This window comes from Suncus etruscus, chromosome 17 (genome assembly GCF_024139225.1).
Source record: "Suncus etruscus isolate mSunEtr1 chromosome 17, mSunEtr1.pri.cur, whole genome shotgun sequence".
NCBI classification, from domain to species: domain Eukaryota; kingdom Metazoa; phylum Chordata; class Mammalia; order Eulipotyphla; family Soricidae; genus Suncus; species Suncus etruscus.
In genome coordinates this window covers 40,250,356-40,267,595 of record NC_064864.1, presented here as the reverse complement: position 1 = coordinate 40,267,595, position 17,240 = coordinate 40,250,356, and the positions used below count along the sequence as shown (strand labels likewise).

General features: G+C 44.2%; 1 protein-coding gene and 1 pseudogene across 1 annotated transcript in view; one reads left to right on the top strand and one right to left on the bottom strand.

The window, feature by feature from the left end:
• TLL2 (tolloid like 2) overlaps window positions 1-17,240 on the top strand; it is a 135,168-nt gene that overhangs the window by 92,916 nt on the left and 25,012 nt on the right. The window contains exons 10-13 of the mRNA XM_049790830.1: window positions 4,450-4,552; window positions 12,205-12,321; window positions 13,066-13,211; window positions 13,849-14,044. Coding sequence (XP_049646787.1) covers window positions 4,450-4,552; window positions 12,205-12,321; window positions 13,066-13,211; window positions 13,849-14,044 — 562 coding nt within the window. The remainder of the gene's footprint in view (window positions 1-4,449; window positions 4,553-12,204; window positions 12,322-13,065; window positions 13,212-13,848; window positions 14,045-17,240) is intronic.
• LOC125995644 (uncharacterized) lies at window positions 9,173-9,295 on the bottom strand (annotated as a pseudogene).

The following is a 17,240-nucleotide window of genomic DNA, read 5'->3' as shown; positions in this document are numbered from 1 at the left end:
TATAAGCAGACCCTCAATGCCAGGCACTGTCATGATTTATTTCTGCCTTTTATAATTGGCAGCTTGAACTTCATTGAGGGAGTTCAGTGTCCTATAAATTATAAATCAAGCTCAGTTTGTAAAACAAAGTAGGCTGCCTCCTCTGACATTGATAAAAATGCCATATAAGGAACTCGAAGGGAGGGGACCCAGAGAGATCCTTGACACATCAAAGGTAGCCAGAGCAAGAGCACTGGCCCTGCTTCATGGTTGGCCCCTCTTTCCCTTCCCAGCCTCAGTTAAATCTCAGGAGAATCCTGTGGCTGCACTGCAGCCCTTTTCCTCAGCACTCTCTATCCCTCCCTGCCTGGCAAACATTGCCTGCACAGCAAAGCAGACTGGCTGGCACAGACCCAGGGCTGAGGTTCTTGCAGGCCCACCAGGTGGGCTCTGATCTACCCAGCAAAGAATTTTGCAGTCCTGTGCTACTACTAGTGTTACACCTAAGAGGCAAACTCTCTTGTTCTACCTAAGAGTTGGGCAAACTCCAGGTGGGCATGCTCCTTCAAGTTCATAAACCCTGAAGATTCTGAGACCCAATGTGGTGCTCTCTTTTTTGGTGTTCCAGATGTGATCTGCTGGAAGTCCTCTAAAGGGTGAACCTATTTATATACTCTATGTGTGCATGGAACCCGAGGGAAACAAATTCATAGGAAGATACTGAACTGGGAATCGGGGCTTCTGCACTTTGAAGCTTCTGAGTTGCTTGGCTTGTTTTTAAGGTCACCTTCAACTTGTCTCAAACTAGAGCATAGTTGTCTTTAGAAGGTCCCCTCAGTTCCTTGGGACTAGTTCTTGCAGTCCTACCTGTTATCCTTTGCTGTATCATGACTGCTGCTTCATTCGACTAGACACTAAACCCTGTGAAACCAAAGACTATTCATCTGCAGGCCTCCTACACCTGCATAGCTATGACAGAGTTACACAATAAGTGTTTGTATGGACATGTGGATAAAGAACTGGCCAAATGAAAGACCTGCTTCTGGGGGTACATTGTGTGAGTGTGGAAGTTTGGGTGCCTGTGGTCATTCTTGGGTTGTTCCCAGTTTATACCTTCAAAATGTACATTTAAGGGCCAGAGTGATATATCAGCATAGCAAGTAGGACATTTGCCTTCCATGTGGCTGACCCAGGTTCTATCCCTGGCATCCCATATGGTCTCCCGAGCCTGCCAGGAGTAATTTCTGAGCACTGCTGGGTGTGGCAAACACACACACACACACACACACACACACACACACACACACACACACACACAAAATGTCCATGTAAATGTTAAGTTAAACAGAAACAAATAGAGTCTGTACAATAGGTAGGACACTCCATGGTCCCCCCAAACCCAAGCCCTGAGCACAGCTGGGTACTGTTCTACTCCCTAAAAATGTTTTTTTTTTTTGGAAGTTAAACATAGTATACTAACTGGGGACAGTGAGTAGGAACTGTTCTGAGCATTTTCTGTGGGTGAGTACTTCTTGCTGTCCTCAGCATATACAGGGGTCCTCAAACTTTTTAAACAGGGGGCCAGTTCACTGTCCCTCAGACCATTGGAGGGTCTGACTATAGTAAAAACAAAACTTATGAACGAATTCTTATGCACACTACATATATCTTATTTTGCAATGAAGAAACAAAACAGATACAAATACAATATGTGGCCCATGGGCCATAGTTTGAGGACCACTGGATCATATGGATTCTCTCATTTAATCCTTACAGAAGCTCATGTGATTGGTGTTTTCTCACACCCTTTCCAGGTAAGGAATAGTAGCTTTTGCTACTCAGTTTGTTACTGAGTCAGAATTGGAATCCAAGAAGCTTGGCTCTGAGAACTTGAATGTTTAATAATTGTCCTATTTCCACAGAGGGGACAGTATACTGTATATTAGGTCATGCCCTTGCATACATTGTGCAACTGTATATTATATATATATATACATGCTCACACACATAAGCATACACACCTACTCACCTATCTGTATACAAATGCACCATAAGCACACATACCAACTCATCCACATGTATAAACATTCACCTGTGTGTAAATAAACCTGCACATATTCATGTGCATAAACACATATGAACACGTGTCCATGTACATATAGCACCCAGTGCATACAGCCTCTTCTGACTCTAAGCGTTTATGATGGCGGGGTTGTTGTCTTAAGCTTGAGGGTCGCTAGGCCAGTCTGTATGACTTGGACAGAGATTCAGTGCTTGTGTCTTCTGCAGGCTTTAATAAGCCAGAGGCAGGAAGGAAAAGGAGGAAAAGAAAAGATTCTGGTAATCCCCAAATTGTTAAATTGCCCTGCATAACAGAGGCTATGTGATATGTTTGAACTGGGTAAGATTCAGCAAGCCTTAATTATTATTGCTAACTGGGGACAGGGAGATTATCTATCACTGAAATTCCTATGCCAATTACTTCAATTTCTGCTTCACCCAACCATCCCCAGAGCTGCTAGTAATTAGCAAACTTGATTGATTTGAGTATCACCTCTTGTTCACCACCTCTTCCCTTACAGTCTTTAGGGTTCACTAATATACTTTAAAATAATTAGCCTGAATAATTATTCCATTCATTCAGATTATGAATGTGTTACCATGGAAGTTCTTATAACATTTTCTTTCTGACATTTTAAAAAGCAAAGGCAAAAGAATTAGATTGCAACCTATTAGCAGATATTGCTGAGCTCTTCTGCTTGAATGTAAGTACTGTGGAGGATATGAAAGAAATCTAAACTATGATCCCTGCCTTCCAGAGACTCAGAGTTTAGTTAGGATCCACCACAGGAAATCTGAACAATTGAGGAAGGGATACCTGTTTATTGGGTGCTAAATACAGTAAAATTTATACATAATAAATAAAAAGTTCCAAGTAGATTCTGTATGCAGGTAGAAGTAGAAACCATTGACCATTGGTATTGCTTTTAAAAAGTGACATCACACATATGCAACATTACATAGATAGTGACAGCTGACCTGTTGGGTTTTTGTTTTTTAGTTTTGCTTTTGTTTGTGTTGTTTTTATTTTGGAGACTATGCTCAGAAGTGGTCAGAACGTACTCCTGGCTTGCCAGAGGTAAAGAAAGCGAAGAGGAGAGAGAGTAGGACAGGTGCACAAGGGCAGCCCTGTGTACCCAGCCCACAAACCAATCTCATCTGTGTTTAGGAGACAAGGGTGGCATCTCAGTGGTCTCAATATCTAGAGAGAAAATTTCTTCTTTCCATTCCATCTGAGCACCCTACCTCCAGCATTTCTTCTTCCTCCTCCCTCATTCCAGACTCAGACTGAGACTTGACCTGAGGCTTACAGTCCAGTTTCCCAGACATCTCCTTGCCTTTGGTCATATCATTCCTTCTTCACGTACATGCTCTTACCCTTCTTCACTGCCCTCTCAATCACATATTTCTTGGGTTGAAGGTATATGTGATCCTTCCTTTGAGAAGCCATTCGGTAGTACAAGGCATAACTTACTTCTGTGGGTCCAAAGTGCTATTTCAGTGCTAACTTTATTTTCAGAATGTTCTAGTTGATCTACTGCATCAGTTCTTTTTTCTTCCACTAAGGTCCATAAAGACAGGAACCCCCCTCTTATTGATATTTCTGTTGAAATTCATCAAAAGAGATAGTCATGAAGTAGGTGGTGGGAAAACTGGAAGGATGGTTGGATGAATGAATGTATGAGTATATGGATAAATAGATGGATGGATGATTGAATGGATGAAGGGATGAACATACAGATGAATGCATATGGATATGGATAAATGTATGGACAGATGGATAGGTGCACATATATATGGATGGATTGGCATACAAATGGATGGATGGATAGATGTATAGACATATGAATGTTTTATAACAGGTAGTAGGTTCTCTGTACGGCAGAGAGTTATCAAGCACACCAACCTCAGAAACGTGATCTCATAAACAGAGGAATGAGTTCAAAAGATGAGCGGAGAGATAGACATTGATCCTGGGAGGGACTCATATGCACTAGAGCTAAACCCACACCCTTTATTGACAGTATTTCAAGATCTTTTCCTATCTCCAGATTTCATTGACAACCTCCCCAAACCCCACAATCAGCCCATTTTCAAATCAAAAATGGGTCCATTTTCTTAACACCTTTTGCTTTCTGAAAACTACCTAGTGACCTCAGTAGCTCCAATTATCCCCCAGGTAGAAATAAATGACCCAGCTTCTTTGTTTTACCCAGTCGATCCTGCCCACGGTTTCTTATTCAATGCCAGCAGGCTTCCTATGAGTTTTTCTGAGGATTCCCCTTTTACTATGTCCTGAGAGGTCTAATGGTGCACAAGGAATGTGAAAATGTCTGGCATGCAAGAAGTGTCTTTCTCAGCCTCTCAAATTTAGCTGCCCAAACTCATCCTAACGTTCACTCTTCACAGATTATCTTGAACTTCACTGCCATGGACTTGTTTAAAAGTCGCCTGTGCTGGTATGATTACGTGGAAGTCCGGGATGGTTATTGGCGAAAAGCCCCTCTTTTGGGTGAGTTGACCTTGGAAAACCTGATATGCAAGGAAGGGGATGTTTTTATGACTTGGTTCACTGAGTTTGGAAGGATCTGTCCTGTGGGCATCACAGGAAGCCCTCAGGGGTCTGTGTCTGAAAATCTAAACTTTCCATTTGGCTTTTAAGGAGGAAAATACCCTTTGACTAGCCATTCTGCTGCTTGGAGTTTATCCTTGGAAACTAATTAAGGAAGTGTGCAGAGCTCTCACTACAGGGACGCTCAGTGAAGCAGAGAAAATTGAAAACTATTTAAATTCTCAATAGTAGGAATTATCTGAATAAATTATGATACATCTTTCCCTGAAAAACTATCCAGCTATTAAAAATAAATTTGGGGGCTGGAGTGATAACACAGCAGGTAGGGCATTTGTCTTGCACATGACTGACCAGGGTTCAATCCCTGGCATCCCATATGGTTCCCTGAGCTTTCCAAGGCTAATTTCTGAGTGCAGAGCCAGGGATAACCCCTAAATGCCAATGAGTGTGGCCCCAAAACAAAAATAAAGTTGGAAATATCTGTTTACACAGAAAGGTATCCACTGTACATGCTTACACAAAATCAACATTACTAGATAGAATGTACAGGATGTCATATTCAAGTCTTACAAATTCTGGACTAAGGCAGATTATAGCTTTTATTCTATAGAAGTAGGGGGTTCAGAACTTGTGCTCAATTAGTCATGACCTGGACTGAAATGACTCAAAACAAATGAATTAAAATATTGTGAAGACTGAATTCAGTGGGAAGGAAACATCTTGTGATCTGCCATATCACTATCAAAAAGAATTATAAATACAAATAAATTGCCCACAATGGTCATTTAGGATGTTGGAACACTATTAAAATTGTTTATATGTGTTGTTGCTCTGTTTTGTTAAGTATTTTCCAAAATTCTACCACATGTATTCTTTAGGGAAATGATTATATTCTTTGAGGAAGAAGTACAAGCTTTCAGTGTGAGATGGGGTAACACAAAGTGAAAGGTCAGTTCTCTCCTTGGTAGTCTCCAGAGAAGTGATCTCAGTGGTTTCAGATAATTGGGGGGAAAAGGTGACAGAGCTGGGGATGCATAACTTTAAGGACCTACGCTCAGACCAGAAATGAACTGAAGCACAGTCATGAGAAGCTTGGCAGAGAAGCAGATTGACAAGGAGCCAAACAGAAGCCACGGAAGAGAGGCTTGTCTCCAATTTTTAAGAGGGTTCTACATGGTGAGCTTCTAGACTGTCAGTCTGAGCACTTGGGAGAACATTGTCCCTTTTTTCTCACTGAGAAGAAAAGCCCCACAAGTTCTCCAAGAATGACCAAGCTGGCAGTGACAGTGATTCAGATATAGGAAGGAGAGGAAGGCTGAGAGCTGCAGGACCAGACTCACACTCAACCTGACTTCATGTCAAATTCTGGGGTCTGCCAGAAAACGCTGGAGCTGAGAGACTAGCGGGGCATTCATATTTGGCTTTTGTAGCCAAATAGACTCTGCAGTTCAACCAAGACAGCTGCCCTTGAGACTAGCACCTAGTCCTTCTGTCAAGAGAACCATGAATTTTAGTACCTAGAAGTATAAACAGGAGAATGTGTGTACTTTCACGGTGCTCTAGAAAGCTTCTGGGGCAGGCTGTGAACCAAGTACCAGTTTACCAGCATAGTTAGAGGTTCATGAAGATGGAGGCCACAGAGATGGTACAACATGTACACTTGCCTTAGATGCGGTTTACCTGGATTCAATCCTTGGCACTTTGTAGTGTCTCCTATCCATGATCCTGGAATGCATCAGAGCCTGGAGTAAGCACCGAACATCACCACATTTGCCTCCCATCTACAGAATAAATAAATAAGTAAAAGTACAAAGAAGTAATTGTAGTCAGACAAGCATAGATAGGAGGAGGTGCATTGCTGGACAAATGGGTGGTGCCCCATAGTAGTAGGGTGAAGACTCCAGCCCTGAATTTTTGCTCCTGCCTCAGGTGGGTAGACATAGCTGGAAAAAGACATGTTCTGGAAGGGGGAGGCACCACTGAGGGAGGATGGCAGAAGGCTGGATTCCTAGTAGCAGAGCTGTCTCACTGGGCTACACCATCTCGGAGACCCCAGAACTAGGATCCCCGCAGGTTGTCTGGGAAATGGACCTACTTCCCCAGAAGTACTTGAGGCTGTGTTCGTGTCTAGTTCCAGACACAGAGGAGGTGGTCCGGGTGCTCTTACAGACTATTGGCATTTCCAAGAAGGGACACATAGAAATGATGGGTTACTTCATGGTTCTAGATTGTTTGAATAGGACAAGAATGCCTTCAGGTGTTGATAATTCAAGTAGAAAGAAGATCTGTGAGGAGGGAAGTTTATAGGAATTCAGGTGGCAAGTGCTGTAAACTTAGAGCCTACACCTTGGGAAAACCATGCTCTCCAAGAGAGCTGGCTGAGAGCGGACCAGAGCACAGATAGCCTGCTGGGAGGGAGAGCACACTACTGAATCTGAGAAAAGAAAAACTTTTTTTTTTTCTTTTTAATTTGTTTGCTTTGGGGGCCATACCCGTGGTGTACAGGCTTACTTCTAGCAGCCCTGGGGAACCGTATGCAGTACGGTGTATAAGACCCTGACTGGCTATGTGCAAGGCAAATGCCTTACTCTTTACTGTCTTTCTAGCCTAGGAAATGCAATTTTTCTTAATTTTTTGTTTTTGTTTTGGGGCCACACCCAATTATACTCAGGGCTCAAGAATCACTCCTGGCAGGCTCAGGGCACCAGCTCAGGCTCATGGGATGCCAGGGATCGAACCTCGGTCAGCTACGTGCAAGACAAATACCCTACCCACTGTGCTATTGCTCTAGCCCAGTTTTTCATAATTTTTTAAATCGTTTTAAAATTCTCATAATGAGGTACTGTGTTTAATGATGCTGAAAAATATGGTCTTGTTGTAGACAGTGGAAATGAAAATTTAACTGGTCTATCTTTACTTTTGTTTGCTAACTTTCACCATCCTGTAAACCCCTCCAGGTGTACACTGTCATAGCCTGCCAGAGACATAGTCTTATAGGATTTAGGAGGAGGCAGCTCTGGGTCACTAGAGTGCCCAGAGAGAACTAAGGCTGCTTCTAGGAAGGTCATGGGAGGGGTTTGCAATCATTCTCCTCTTGACTTGGAAACAAGTATTTTTTATCACTTTGCATCCTGAGATGTCGGGTGACACTTTCATTATCTACATGAGGCTTGGCTATTTATTGTTAGGGATGGTCTCTGTTGTTTGTTTCTTTAGGGCACATAGTTCATATACTTTTTCAGAGAGAATGTCTGTGTGCATTTATACATGTTTGTATGTGCATTTGTGAGTGTGTGTGCACTTAAGGGTGTGTGCATGTGAGGGTGTGTTCATGTGTATATATGTGAGTGACTGTGTGTGTGTGGAAACCTGAGGGTGTGTTCATGTGTGTATGCATTTGTCTGCTCATATGTCTCTGCTATGAGCACAGGATGGCCCAATGCCTGTAACCATCACTCTTCATTTGTAGGAGTTCTCTATTGCCAACTATTTGGTTTGCTCTGATGTTTCCAAATGCAGTTGTTAGTGAACTTTTGTGTTCAGAACAAGTGCATTGTGTAGGCCAAGCTGGTCCCTGGGAGGGGGTCAATGCCATGAAATCTGCCTGGAGGAGGGAGAGTGGATTAGGGCAGATTGTGAAAGTATGCATCTTGCTCTGAAAAACTCTGCATCACATATTTTCCCAGGGCCGTGTGTGAAAATCCAGGCATAATGGACGCATAACTTTTTATGAATGAACCCTTTATGACTCCCCATGGAGGCCACTTGTAATGTCCTCATCTGCATTTCCTCTTCTTGATATCCTTATTAAACTTCTCTTCCAAAACAAGAAACCAGATTTAAAATGAGGAATTTGACACCTTTTCTTCAGTCTGCTCTCTCTCTGGCCTGTGAGTCTCCTTGGAAGAAGACTGTTGGAGACAAGGGTTTTCACATAATGATGAAAGGGAAATGTAAGTCAATTGAGAACATTTCACAGCTGGTTAAAGACACCAAATTGGATTTTCAGTTTCCCCGTATGCGATCGCACCTAAAGGGGATGGGAAGGTGGCTGCACAGAGAACTCATCCAGCCGTCTTAAATGCTCTCCTGTTAATTGAATTCCCCTCCCTCTTTTCTGCCAGAGGAATTATTCCAACAATGTACTTTTGAATGCAGACATACACCATGCACACAAAAGCCCTTTTTCCCTTTCCCTGAAGTGGGGAGGGAAGTTCAGAAAGGCCGGGCTGGCCAATCAGTGTCGCGTGGCCCTTCTCCTGGACTTCTCAGAGCAGGGGCAGCCTCCCAAAAGACCAGAAAGGACAGCGTGAGTCAGCTGCCATGCCTGGCAAGGCCACAGCCTGGCTTTATGGTTTGAGACTTTGATCTTCCTCCTGTGGGAGGGGGACTGCTGCTTGTATTCCCAGAGAACTGGTATGCTATCCCCAGGTGGTGGTCCATCCTGCGTCTCAGATGGAGAATTCTGTTTCTCCCTGTGGTAGCATCGAGGACAGAGATGAGGATAACAAGGATCCAAAACTCTAATGGCTGAGCTTCAAATCTTACACTCACTTATTTTTTTGTCCCCCCATTCACAATACAGACCAGGCAAAGGGCCTGGTTTGAGGTGTATATGGGAAGCATTTACTGTACCTCCTCTTTCTGTATAGAAATTATTATTCTGTATAGAAAGAGGAGGTACCCACTTAAAACTCAGTGTCCCTCAAATGAACTCAACTCAATTTCACTCCATACTCCATTTTCTCTTAAACATGAAAAAGCCCCATGCTTGATAGTATCTAATTCAGGGGAGAGGGAAACACAAATGTGTTAATCCATGTGAGGAGTTTAGGACAATGTCTGGTATCAACATGCTCATAAAAAGGCATTTTTATTAGCATCATTATGGAGAAGATGAGAACACTGAGATAACAGTCAAGGGACTGACAAAGTAGAAAATTCTAGCTTAGTGTTATCAGGCAATTTGAGGAGATACATTACCTAGGAATAATTTGTAATTCTACACGATTTAGTTCTACAGAGACTATAAAAGGGGCCTTAGCAGACCAGGGAGACAGTTTAAGAGGTAGAGCACATGCCCTGCATGTTTGAGGCCCTGCCTGAGTTTGACCTGTGATACTGTGTGGCCCTGATGACTCATTACCCCCTGGTTGTAGCTCTATGAAAATATGTCCTATAGGCTGTAATTCCTGCTTCCTCCCAACATTAGATCTGGGCTGTCCTGTGTCCACAGGTGGGTGGTCCTTTTATTTTGTTGAGTTACTAGACAGAGAGGCACTGGGAGTTCCTCTCACTTTTGGAAACTGTCCCCAGGGGCTGTGACAGATGGGGTTTTAAAAGAAGATACTTGGACTTGGACCCTGGGCTCCCTGGTAAGCAATACTTCTTTGGGCTCCTGTGCTGTTTCCCTAGAACTTGCTGACACTAATTGGCCATGCCAGAGGAGCCATTACTGAAAATTTATAGGTTTCTGGTGGATTTTTTTCCCTGCCGAATTCCTGGCAGCCCTGTTTGTTCTTCTCTCTCAGTTTTAAGTTCAGCAAATCCAGAAAGCTGCAGGTGGCCAGACCAGAAGGAAGCTGAGGGAGAGTAGCAATCTCTGCCCTGCCCCCCACCCCAATATCTCCCTCCAGGTTGCATGTGACCACATTACCACTAGGAAATGTCTGGTGACATCTGTCCCCTCCCCCAGCCTAATCACCCACTTCTCAGAAGGTCAAGGCAGGGCTGGAGAGATAGCACAGGGGAGAGGATATTTGCCTTACACGCAGCTGATCCCCATCCCATATGGTCCCCCAAGCCTGCCAGGAATCATTCTGAACACAGAACCAAGAGTAACCCCTGAGTGCTGCCAGGTGTGGTCCCCTCAAAAGAAAGAGGTAGTGTGGCTACCAAGTGGGACGCCTTATTTTCTCCCTAGTGCTCAGTACCTTCATCGAGGGACTCACACAGAGTTGGACAGAATTGTAACTTCATGCCCAAATATATTTCAGTTTTTCTAATTTTTATTGAATACTCTTTTTAGGAGGGGGTGTCCCATTCGGGGCATCATACCTACTAGAATTTGACCCTGAGGTGCAGGGTAGGGATGCCAAGGCCACACTCAGCTACACTCAGGGTCCCATGCTGTGTTGGGCACTGAACTCAGAACCTTCAACCTGCCTTCCAACCCTTTAAGCTCTCTCTCTCTCCAACCCCTTTTGTACTTCATAATAAAAGCTCAATAATAGTGTTTACCCCAGTGAGGCCTTGTGTGATGTATGTTGTGAACTAATGAGGCAGGCCCAGCCCCTGGCCCATCACACCCTCCGCTGCCATCCTTGCCTTGTCTGTAGCCTGAAGTGGCCCAGTGCATGGGCAGCCTGCCCTTCCCTCCTTTCCTCTGTGAGGAATCTCCAGCCACAGACCTCATACCCAAGAATCAAAGCATCTATGTGTCCCTTTGCATTTTTTTTTTTAAATAATGAAAGTGATTATGAACAGCTTCCCAGCGGGAAGTGGGAAGTTAATTAGTGGAATTTAAAAGGCTAGCCCTTTGTGACTTTTTTGCCCTGATGTGGCAGTGCCCAGACAGGAGTGGAGAGCAGCATTCATGTTGCCATCTTTGCTAGTGTCTCTGGGCATCTTCATCTTCCTCAGGGTCTGGTCCCCAGTCCTGTATCCATCTAAAATGCTTCTATGCCTCCTCCTCTTCACTCCAGGCCAATTTACATGGATGCCATTCAAGTCTCCCTACAAGAAAGTCTTTGGGGGCTGTTGTGGCTCTCCAGCTACCTTGGCAATGGAAAAGTCTCTGGCCAATGCCTTCCAGGTCGTTCTTTGCCCCAAACCCTTCCATGCCTGGTTCCTCTTCTGATGCATCAGCAGTCCCTGGAGACACTTCTGCCCACACACTCAGAATTTTGAGTCTTAAGCCACTCCAGGTTTTGCTGAGGAACTCGCTATGTGAGGTTTCTATCACCCTTCTCCACCCAGAGTCTAAACTCAGGATGGAGTAGAGATCTATGCCCCTTTTCATCATAGTCTGTTCACTCATCCATCTCAGGAAACTCCCGAGGACAAGGAGGAGCTGTGCTCTTCCATGTTTTTTTGTAATCATTGCCATAGTGAAATTCAAAAACAGGAAACTTTCCCTTCTTGGCATGTATTCTCAGGATCCCTTTCCTAGGCAGAAAGGATTGAATGTGGACCGGAGCGATAGCACAGTGGTAGGGCATTTACCTTGCACACAGACAACCTGGGACAGACCCAGGTTTGATTCTCAGCCTACCTGGAGCAATTTCTGAGTTCAAAGCCAGGAGTAACCCTGCTGTTACTGGTGTTGCTGGGGGGGGGGCCAGAAACAAAGCAAAACAAACAAAAAGGTTGAATGTCTTATCAAAGGCATGGCCCAAAAAAGAAGGGAGAAGGGCTTCATGGGATGGTACCTCCATCATCCCTCTCACTTCCTCATCTCACACCATGCTTCAGTTTCTGTGGTGGGCTGTGGTGGTTCTGTGGAACCACCATGGAAGAGACACTGCTGGATCCATCTGCTTCCAGCCATCTCACTATCCATGGCCTCCTGACCTTTTTCTCCCACCTCCCAGGTAGGTTTTGTGGAGATCAAGTCCCAGAACCCCTCATCTCCACAGACAGCCGGCTCTGGATAGAGTTCCGAAGCAGCAGCAACATCCTGGGCAAGGGTTTCTTCGCAGTGTATGAAGGTTTGTTGGTGACATCCTTGAAAGGTCTCATACATCCTGTGCCTCCCCTGACTCCTTCAACAGGCCTGGCAGCTACCATAGGCAGGGAGTGAAGTTGGGGATAGTCTGAGGATACGGAAACTGTTTGGAAAAATGGAAGAAGCTACTGAGAGTGGCGTATCAGAACGCTATGGACCAGCTGTTTGTGAAGGAATTTTCTGGTTTTTTTGTTTGTTTGTTTTGTTTGTGTTAAGGAATTTTCTAATTATATTTCTTGGAAGGTCCCAGGGCAATTTCTGATGATTTTTGTCCTCATCTGGGGAATTACCCCAGTGCCACCCATCACCCCTAAGGAAATTAAAGCCTTTTCCTGGATTTAAATATAAAAATTAAAGTTTTATTTTTATAAAGTAAGTAATGGGTGAATATCCCTTTATACCAGTGGTCCACCATCCTGTCATTTAGATTCCTCTGGAGAATTCCTTCCCTTGATGCTCCTCTGAGCTCCCAGGCCCTCATGGCCCCCCGCTTTACTAGCTCAAAACTCCACCCCATTGATTCTTAAGTAGAGCAAAGGTAGACAGTCCTTGTCTTACATGGTTATTGCCTTTATATGGACACAATGCAAGGCTGCAAACAAATGAAATGGTGGCATCTTGGCTGAAAATGACAAAGGTTGGCAGGTAGAGCCACCTAGTGGTGATAACTGACCATTTACCTTTCTGTGGGGTCTGACCTGGCCCCTTCCTGGCTCTCTTTCTCAAGCTACCTGTGGGGGAGACATTAACAAGGACGCTGGCCAGATCCAGTCTCCCAACTACCCAGATGACTACAGACCTTCTGAGGAATGTGTTTGGAGAATTACAGTTTCAGAGGGCTTTCACGTGGGGCTCAGCTTCCAAGCTTTTGAGGTGAGTACTGCTCAGATCGTCTTCCCAAGAATGAAGTGGATATAGATACAATGATAGACACTTGTCAACTTTTTCTATAAAAATAGATTTCTGGGGGCTGGAGAGATAGCATAGATGTAGGGCGTTTGTCTTGCATGCAGAAGGACAGTGGTTCGAATCCCGGCATCCCATATGGTTCCCTGAGCCTGCCAGGAGCGATTTCTGAGTGTAGAGCCAGGAGTAACCCCTGAGTGCTGCCGGGTGTGACCCAAAACAAAACAAGCAAAAAATGATTTCTGTATAAAGGCTTGCAAATACAAACCTAAGAGACCATTTCAATTTCATGGTGTGTGATTCCCACACATAATAGCAGAGCCTTTCAGGAAGGTGCTGTAGAGGATGCAGACATAATCAAGTGAGAATCTAGACCAAGACTCCAGGATGTTCTATAAAACTTTTCTCCCCCCTTTGCCATTCCAGAGTCTCTTAACAGCTGATTTAAGCAGGAGATAATTTGGAGCAATCCAATATACATTTGGTCCCTTTTGCCACTTGGTCTTATCAGATTACTATGAAGGTGATAGGTACCTTTCCTAAATCAAGCACCTTAAGGCCAGGCTATTCTGTTGGCTTCCTCATTGCTTGTTTATCTGTTCAGATCGAAAGGCACGACAGCTGTGCATATGACTACTTGGAAATCCGGGATGGCCCCACGGAAGAAAGTGCCCGCATTGGCCACTTTTGTGGCTATGAGAAGCCCGTGGATGTGAAGTCAAGCTCCAACAGAATGTGGCTGAAGTTTGTGTCTGATGGCTCCATCAATAAAGCTGGCTTTGCAGCCAATTTTTTCAAGGGTATGAACTAGCTTTTGGTCTCTATTCTTAGTCACAAAGAAAAGGTGTGCCATCCCACACCCTGTCTCCCACTGCAGAGACAATCAAATGCAGTGGAACTTCAGTACCAGGGAGGGAGGGGTCCACCCAGTTTAGGACTCTGTTTGGGGCCCCCAACAAACTCCCAACTGACTTGGGACAGGCTGGCTTATATGTGTTAGAAAGTTCTATCTAGCACTTGGGCTTGAATAGAGATTTGCTACGTTGATGAGATGTACCAGGTGACTCCATGCAATGACGCTAGCAAAAGTCTGTGTCTCTCCAATCCAGCACCCTGGGGACCAGGAGCTGTGCCAGACACTTGATTTCATACCACATCATTGAATCTCAAAGTGACCCTTTGAGAAGGTCACTTGGATAGTTTAGTGGTAGATCAAGGTTCTTAAGGTCTGACTACCTGGCTCCAAACTCCCTAAAACATAGCCTGTATACTATCCGAGTGGACTGGGAGGCAGTCCCCCCTCTAGTTGGGGAGAGGTGGCAGAAGTGGCAGAGAGGTGGGCAGGACAAGGCTCAGAACTGACCTTCAAAGTCTCAACTTCTTTCTGCTTGTTTGCTCAGAGGTGCTGCAGGAATCTGACACTTGGGTCTCCCCAGCCCTGCAAGGTCTTAATGAAACCAAACCGACCCAGGTGGATGCTGGGAGAACAGTATCTGAGTGGGTATCCCAAGTCTCCTTTGATTTTTTATTTGTTTTAGTTTGTGTGCATGACTGTGCTCTGGGCATCAAACCTAGGGCCTCACAGTTGCAAGGCAGATGTTCTACCACTGGACCACATCCCCAGCCTGGCCTCAGGGCTTCTTGGCACTGGTCTTCTTCCCAGATGGGTAGGGCCATGGAAATGCCTTTTTCCACATTGAAGGGATGTAGGGAAACTGCATTGTGGTTGGGACCCAGTATCATGCCAGCAGCCACTGAACAAGCATCAGAACACTCTGAATAATTTCTTCCAAAGCCAAAGGGACAGACCTGAGCAACAGGGGTATTTTAAGCAGCTCAGCAACTGACCTCAACAGGAAGAAAGACTTGGCAGTTGCCTTAACATTCTCAGCCTCTGTTTCACCTGGCTCTGGGTGCAAGTGACTTAGGAGCAACCAAGGGTAGTGACTTCAAGTAGCTTCCACATCTCTCTGAGCTCTAACCACACACATAGCCCTCCCACTCCTGCAGAAATGGTGTTACCAGCTTACCTGCATGCTTGTTAGGAGGCAAAGAGATGTGTAAGTGAAGAAACATGGTTAAAATGTTTAGTTCCAAGAATGGTCTTTGCTAAGGGAGTAGTTTAGATGGTTATGTTTCCTCGGTGGATATAACGACAGAATGATCTCTTGTCATGTATCAGTCACAATATTAATATACAGTACCTAGTGCCAAGTTTCCCTTAACAAACTTTGCTTAACAAAGTTTGCTGTAACAAATTAGGGCAAATATGGTGACTTAAATCAACACAGATCTGTTATCTTAGCTATGGTGCAGACAAAGGATTCCTGGTCTTGCCTGCATTTCTTGGCTTGTGGTATTCTTCCTTCTTTGAGCCCATTATAAGATCCTTAGACACATCTCTGGCCTGACCCCAATTTTTTTCTTGCTTCTTTCAGTTATCACAAACTATGATAACATTAAGACCACCAAGGTAATCCTGTATCACCTCCATTTTCAAGACTCTTACTTTAGATTTTTTAAATTAAGTTATTATTTATTGCATTTCTGGGGATCAAACTTACAGTTTCTCACATGTAGGCCAGGTGAACTACCACTGAGCCACACCAGCATCCTAGAACCCTTACCTTAATCACATCTGCAAAGTACATTTCTGCCTTTAAGATACCTTTTCGGTCACAGTCTCAGGCTTGAGAACTAGGCTGTGGGCAGCTGGGAAGGGTGTCTTTTGTTTACCACATCTCCTGAATGATCATGAGATTTTATTCAGATTCTCTGTATTTAAATTTTCCTGTCCTCCTCCTTCCCACCAACTTCATCTACTGGTCTGGAAACTGGGGAGGGGGACTGCTTTATTTTTTTGTTTTTTGGGCCACACCTGGCAGTGCTCAGGGGTTACTCCTGGCTATCTGCTCAGAAATAGCTCCTGGCAGGCACAGGGGACCATATGGGACGCCGGGATTCAAACCAACCACCTTAGGTCCTGGATCAGCTGCTTGCAAGGCAAACGCCATTGTGCTATCTGCGGCCCCCAGCTTTCTTTTTTTTTTTTTTTTTTTTTTTAATGAGGTAACTGGTCTCAGTTGTTACAAACTTATTCACTCCTGTGGATCTACTGAGAAACAGCAACACATGATTTTTGAGAGAACCAAGGAAAGCTGTCCGTTAAGGTTACCAGATTTAGCATGGAATAATTTTCATGTGGAAAATTTTCATGTGGGAAAAAAAGGCAGCCTAGGATACTCAGTTAAATTTTAATTTCTAACAAAAAATGAACATTTAGCATCAATGTGACCCAGAAAGTGTTAAGAAGTGATTGATTCTTCTTTTTTTTTTTTTAAGTTTTTTTGTTTTGTTTTGTTTTTTGCTTTTTTGGGCCACACCCGTTTGATGCTCAGGGGTTACTCCTGGCTAAGTGCTCAGAAATTGCCCCTGGCATGGGGAGAACATATGGGACACCGGGTGATCGAACCGCGGTCCTTCCTTGACTAGCACTTGCAAGGCAGACACCTTACCTCTAGCGCCACCTCACCGACCCTGTGATTGATTCTTTTTATGAAATCCATTTTTCATTGAACACCTTCTCTTCCAGTGTCCACTCTGCCATAGACATATTAGAACAAGGAAAGAGCATTCCTAGGATGCCAAACCAGACTAAGTAGAGAGCTTTGACCATTTCTACTCTAGACTTCTGTTTAGCCAGGAAATGAACTCAGGCAAGCACTGCCAGACATACCTCAGATTCATTATATAGTTGATCTTCATTTTCAATCAATCTATTTAATCTATTATTTAATCTATTGAATCTATTGATTCAATCAATCAATTTACTGTCGCCTATTTTTTTTTCACATTCAGTTATGCAACTCCACATGGGGTCACAATCCACAGTTCAAGAAGCAAAGTCTAAGTCACCATGGTAACTAGCTCTGTGTGCTTCTTAGATGATACTGTCCATCTCTCTTCCAACTTAGCATTGATTAACACCACATCAGA